Here is a 6,932-nt window from a genome sequence, read left to right as displayed (position 1 = left end):
AATAAAAAAATTAAAAAAGTATAGCATATAACAGTATATAGTATAAAAATAATAAAAAAAATGTAAAATACATATTAAATAGTAAAAAAATAACCATAAAGTTTAAAAATGTAATAAAAAAGAAAATCTGCTATAGAGTAAAAAAGAAAGGCACATTATATAAGTATATAGTATAAAAATAATGAAAAAAATCTAAAATACACATTACATAGTAAATAAAAGTATAACAATAATTATAAGACTGTAATAAAGATGATACAGTAATTTATACTATATAACAGTATATAGTATAAAAAATACAATAAAAAAAGATATAAAATATATATTAAATAGTAAAAAAATACATAAAAATGTACTAAAGAAAAAAAAATACAGGCTATAAAGTAAAAAAAAAAAAATGACATAAAAGTATAAAAATATATTATGTCGCTTACTGATATGGGTGGCTCGTTCATGTTTGCCTGTGACGTGAGTCGCTCGTCCCCAGAGCTGACACTTCCTTGAATTGAAGTCCGTCCTTGCATCTACCACAATTAATTTTTGCATCACCTAAATCTTGTGTCCGATTATTTTGGCAGGAGCGACCGTTTTTGGCAGAACTTGGCCTTTGTTGGGGAAAAAAAAAAAATTACCTGCTTTGCATAATAGGATTTTCCTGGTGAGTCATTTAACTCATCGCTCTCCTTGGCTATAATGGATTTATGGAGGAGAAAGAACGATTAACTCGACCTTATCACTTTAATGAGAGATAATCAGCGACTCCCAGCGAGGAGGCGATTCATCCGTAGAGGCTACCGTTGGGCTCGTCAGCTCTTCGCAGCATCTTCAGCTCTTCCTCGCTCTCGGACGGTCTCTTTAGAGAACATCTCACTCTCTCCTTTCTCTGGATTTTATAATTTCGTGGAATTCCCTTTCGTGTAAGACACTTTCAGTTTCATTGCTCGATAACTGACTCACTCTTTCGGGCTCAGTTTTGTTTCTCTTCTTTCATCATCTCCGGGACACAAACCTTCGGTGGTGCATTCCTACTCGTCTTGTGTCCAGAGAAAGTTCTACATCATCAACTCTACCAGGTTTTGCCGGATTACGATGGAGTAATGCAATAATTTCCGGGTCACTGTGCCAACCCCGCTCTCGGAATAGCCTCCTGCCTTTGGCAAATTCGTTCAGTTGATTGCCAAGGAAGTCATGTCTCATTCGGTGACGGTCAACCTGGTTCCAAGCTTGGCCCGAGGCTTGTGGGGTGGGACGGGGTCTTGGCTGGGGGTCCTCCTTTGCCTAATTGCTTTGGTCTACCAATCCATCCATCTTGGGAATCTACAGAAGGAACTTTCCATATTTCAGAAGAGTAAGGAGCAGTCCAGAGTGGAGGTAAGTGTCTTCTCCGGGATCTTCTGCTTGGTTTTAGCCAAGGTTTGCTCTCAAACAATCCGGGCATCTACCGATCATTGTCAGGTCCATGGAGCTGTGTAAACGCTTCGCTCTAAACATAGCATTATGACTCCATTATCTAATATTACCCCAGAACTTGGCTGTAATGTAATCTGGTTGGATTTGATAGGTCACCTCCAGCAAATATTAACTTGTCTTCGCGTAATGCACGGTGAAGATTAGAATTCACAGATCACAGGAAATGGGACAATTTGTACACACGAATTAATATAGTACAATGGCGACAGCTGGTAGATATAATGAAGATACAAGACATATAGAGAATAAAAAATATGCTGTGTTATAATAACAGCAAATAACCAATAATATAAAAATAAATAATAATAATAATAAGAATAATAATAATAAAAATATAAAATCATTACTAGATAAAAAAAAATAAACCATATAATATTGTAGTGTGATAAAAACTGGCGTTATTACAAAATCAAAAAGAGGGAAAAATAGAAATCTAAAAAATATGATATTTATGATATATAAAATGATGAAAAAATAGATACCATAACTAGATCAAAAATGGATCTCATACATAAATGTGACTTGGAACTATTTCACATATGATTGCAGATTCTTGTCATGTCACTGCATTGTTACTGTTTTGCTCCTAGTGATGGAAAAATCTTTTTCATCCTGTATACTACACAACGGTTATGACGAAGGGCGTTAAGCCAGAAACGCGTTGACGTTAATTGTGCACTGTTCGTTCATGCACGAATAAAGAAACACCGTTTGCACCCGGCTGGATTATTTTCCTTATTGACTACAAAGTACAACCTGTTCTCACATTCCCTAATAGCTCAGGGTGTTATTAGGCTGATTCCCAAGGGAAAGGTCCCTGGTTTGATTTGAGGAGCAGCCATGAAGATTTCCTAAGAAAAGAGAAACAGCCTAATCCGGCTCATCGACGTCGGTCTCTCGGCCAAGAAAATTGCCAAACTGCATTATGTGAGGCCATGACAGGTGGAAGAATAAGAAATAAAGTCCATCCAGCCATTCAAAAGCCAAGAGATGACGTCCAGGCAAAATATCAGAGTCAACAAGTCGCTCATCACAAGGTCTATCAGTTCTGGTGACATCCGGCAGTGGAGGTGGCTCGTCTGCTTCATAATAGTGAGAGCACTGACGTTCATCCAAGCACCGTGTGATACAAGTTACACAAGCATGGAATGGTGGCCTGACAAAAGGTGATGAACCCTCAACTTCAACATCATCTTAAGAAGTGTCGACTCGAATTTGCAAAAAAGTCCGAAATGAGGACAGTAGAAGATTGGAAATGGATGATCTGAAGCCATAAGACAAAAGTCAATAGACAGCTCTGATGGGGCTAATGGGCCCAATAGAAACAAAGAAAAAGAGGCTAACGAATCGAGAAATTGAAGGAACTGTCATATTTGGTGGAAGAAGCCTGATGATGCGGGGGTGTTTACAGCCAAGGCGTTGGATTCTTGACCAGAATGGATGGTGTTGTCAATTCTGAGCTATATGTGAGGATCCTACAAGACAAGTTACTTCACACACGTGAATACTATGGGTAAGAAAAGGATGACATAGTGCATGCCCTCATCATCTCCCGCCTCGACTACTGCAACCTCCTGCTCTCTGGCCTCCCTTCCAATACTCTTTCATCGTTCCAATCTATCCTAAACTCTGCGGCCCGCTTAATCCACCTCTCCCCTCGCTACTCCCCAGCCTCGCCACTCTGCCAATCCCTTCACTGGCTTCCCATCACCCAACGAATCCAGTTCAAAACATTAACCATGACATACAAAGCCATGCACAACCTGTCTCCTCCCTACCTGCACGCAACCTCAGATCCTCACAAGATCTCCTTCGCTGCTCCTCTCTTATCTCCTCTTCCCACAATCGCGTACAAGATTTCTCCCGTGCATCCCCCATACTCTGGAATGCTCTACCTCAGCATATCAGACTCTCCACTACCGTGGAAAGCTTCAAGAGGAACCTCAAGACCCACCTCTTCCAACAAGCCTACAACCTACAATAGCCCTCAGTCTAGTAGACCACTGCGCAACCAGCTCTGTCCTCACCTATTGTACCCTCACCCATTCCCTGTAGACTGTGAGCCCTCGCGGGCAGGGTCCTCTCTCCTCCTATACCAGTCTGTCTTGTACTGTTAATGATTGTTGTACGTATACCCTCTCTCACTTGTAAAGCACCATGGAATAAATGGCGCTATAATAATAAATAATAAATAAATAAATAGTATTCCAGCAGGACAACGATCCGAAGAATACCGCAAAAATGGAGAAGAAATGGTTCAATGACAATGAAGTAGAGAAGTTGGATTGTTCCCACAGTCCCCAGACCTCAACCCAATCCAACACATGTAGGTAGATTTGAGGAAAAAGTTATAAACATACCCAAAGTGAGCCAACCAGTATACACCATACCCAAACATTGGGAACGTGTAAAAGAGACCTGGGGTCAGATTTCAGTCAAGACATGCCTGAATCTGATGGAGAGCATGTACAGAAGCGTTCAGGCAGAGGTGAAAGCCAAAAGGTGAATTCACATCATACTAAGAAAATAAAAAGATTAAAATTTAGAATTTTAGGAGCAAAACAGTAACAATGCAGTGACCTGACAAGAATCTGCAGAACTAATCATATGCCAAATAGCTGCAAGCTAAAATTTATGTATGAGATAGCCAAGATGATTGTCTATAAAATGAAGGTCGCTTTATACTCAAAGCTGTAGAGGATGGTGAGATATGGGGCCTGAAAGGCAAGAGTTCAAGACATTGTTACCCTTTTGCTCATCAGTATGTATATACTTGTATAAAGGATTTCTTCACTTATACACAATTGCTACTTAATTATATGGTCTCATGACAATAGTATGATCACAAGTGTTGTGTATATTGTTGGGACCCCCTGAGATTATCTGGGTTAAATTTCTTTGCACAGTGGGTCCTCCAGTGTCCACTCAAATCAGGCTTCTCTATGTAATGCAGAATTGGACGGGCCCTCCACAGTGGGAGACACTCTATGCAACACTCTCAAGAGGGGTTTAGTGGGGGTTCTCTAGTGAAAACAAGTCAAGTGATAACTCACTGACCGATGGGGGTCTGACTGCTGGGGCCCGCACTAATTTGCAGGGCAGCTCAGCAGCCCAATTTGCAATGAATGGAGCAGCAGCGAAACGTGTGCTGTGCCGTTTCATTCTAACATGGGGTGTTCCGTTCTGCCGATCGGTGGGCATCCGAGCAGTGGTACCACCACTGATCAGTAAGTTATCACCTATCCATGGGATAGCGGCATGTGAGCAGTATGACAGGGGGAGATCTCTCCCTCTGGCACCCTATTGGCAATTACAGTGCAGTTGCCAAAGTTTTCTGCTATAAACCTTGTCCTTTCAGATCCCCCTGGAGGCTACATAATCCCCTATACTACATAAGAAGTGCAATGAATTATCAATGTGTTCAAAAGGACAACTTTTTGACCCCTGAAAATGTTCACAAAAGTCGGGGGTCGTCTTATACGCCGGGTCTTGTTTTACAGGGTGTATAATTACCGTCATGTCATAGCAAACAGGCTCACAGGACACGCTAGAGGGTCTCACAGCGGGAGGCATTGATCTGCTGGCTGTGATGGTGTCTCGGCGGCGGGAGCATTGATCGGTGGGCGTAAGGGTGTCTCGGGTGTATTAAGCTGACTGCCGGCTCCATTGAATCTCCCGCGGTTAACGCAATGATCTTCAAGAAAATGGACGTGCACAGATTGATGCAGTGGACTTAAAGAAAATGGCCGCGGAATCCTATCTGTGCACGTGCGACCTCCGTGGCCATTTTCTTGAAGTCCATCTGGTCAACTGCGGGCAATTCAATCGAGCCGGCAGCCAGCTCAGTGCACATGCCGCCGAGACACCGCATCCTGTGACAGCTCCGAAAACTGCTGGCCCGCACATCTATGGTGTCCGCCGCGACACCCCCGAGTGTGTCCTGAGATCCTGCCTCCTATAACCTGGCTCCACCACCGTCACCCTGGTAAGCTATATCCGGGGGACTCAATGGCGCCCGCCGCGACACCCTCAAGTGCGTCCAGTGACCCTGCCTTCTATGACGCCACTCCTCCACCGTCACTATGGTAAGCCATATCCGGGGGATTCAATTGAGCCAGCCGCTTCACCCCTGAGCCCACAGTATTGCCTTCCTTTGTTGGAAAAGGGGTAGTCTTATATAGCGAGAGTATCCCAAACTCTATATTTTCAGAAGAAAAGTTGGGGGTCATCTTCTACGCCGGAAAATACGGTAAATAAATTGGTATCACTGCAGTTATATTGACCTGCTGAATAAAGTTATCATGACAATTACGCTGCACATAGAACTCTCCGAAGAATACAATTTAAAAAAACACAAACAAATATTCAACATTTAATGTTTTTTGTTAATGCCTTAAAAAATGACTCTGAAAATTGTAGCTTCACATTGAAGGCATCAAAACTATGAATTAACACATGTGGAATGAAATACCTAACAAAAAAGTGTGAAACAACTGAAAATATATCTTATATTCTAGGTTCTTCAAAGTAGCCACCTATTGCTTTGATTACTGCTTTGCATACTCTTGGCATTCTCTTGATGAGCTTCAAGAGGTAGTCACCGGAAATGGTTTTCCAACAGTCTTGAAGGAGTTCCCAGAGATGCTTAGCACTTGTTGGCCCTTTTGCCTTCACTCTGCGGTCCAGCTCACCCCAAACCATCTTGATTGGGTTCAGGTCTGGTGACTGGAGGCCAGGTCATCTGGCGTAGCACCCCATCACTCTCCTTCTTAGTCAAATAGCCCTTACACAGCCTGGAGGTGTGTTTGGGGTCATTGTCCTGTTGAAAAATAAATGATGGTCCAACTAAACGCAAACCGGATGGAATAGCACGCCGCTGCAAGATGCTGTGGTAGCCATGCTGGTTCTGTATGCCTTCAATTTTGAATAAATCCCCAACAGTGTCACCAGCAAAGCCCCCCCACACCATCACACCTCCTCCTCCATGCTTCACGGTGGGAACCAGTCATGTAGAGTCCATCTATTCACCTTTTCTGCGTCGCACAAAGACAAGGAGGTTGGATCCAAAGATCTCAAATTTGGACTCATCAGACCAAAGCACAGATTTCCACTGGTCTAATGTCCATTCCTTGTGTTCTTTAGCCCAAACAAGTCTCTTCTGCTTGTTGCCTGTCCTTAGCAGTGGTTTCCTAGCAGCTATTTTACCATGAAGGCTGCTGCACAAAGTCTCCTCTTAACAGTTGTTCTAGAGATGTGTCTGCTGCTAGAACTCTGTGTGGCATTGACCTGGTCTCTAATCTGAGCTGCTGTTAACCTGCGATTTCTGAGGCTGGTGACTCGGATAAACTTATCCTCCGCAGCAGAGGTGACTCTTGGTCTTCCTTTCCTGGGGTGGTCCTCATGTGAGCCAGTTTCTTTGTAGTGTTTGATGGTTTTTGCCACTGCACTTGGGGACACTTTCA

At 42.8% G+C, this 6,932-nt stretch overlaps 1 protein-coding gene across 2 annotated transcripts in view; it reads left to right on the top strand.

Moving 5' to 3' along the window:
- Window positions 1-791: 791 nt before the first annotated feature.
- Window positions 792-6,932, top strand: part of TNFSF13 (TNF superfamily member 13) — a 28,190-nt gene continuing 22,049 nt past the window's right edge. The window contains exon 1 of one of the 2 annotated variants that reach the window (XM_075343213.1): window positions 792-1,371. In XM_075343213.1, coding sequence (XP_075199328.1) covers window positions 1,189-1,371 — 183 coding nt within the window. In that variant the 5' untranslated portion in view covers window positions 792-1,188. The remainder of the gene's footprint in view (window positions 1,372-6,932) is intronic. The other variant, XM_075343214.1, reaches the window with a different exon arrangement.

Source organism: Anomaloglossus baeobatrachus, chromosome 4, assembly GCF_048569485.1.
Source record: "Anomaloglossus baeobatrachus isolate aAnoBae1 chromosome 4, aAnoBae1.hap1, whole genome shotgun sequence".
Taxonomy (NCBI): Eukaryota; Metazoa; Chordata; class Amphibia; order Anura; family Aromobatidae; genus Anomaloglossus; species Anomaloglossus baeobatrachus.
This window is presented reverse-complemented; position numbering and strand designations above follow the sequence as displayed.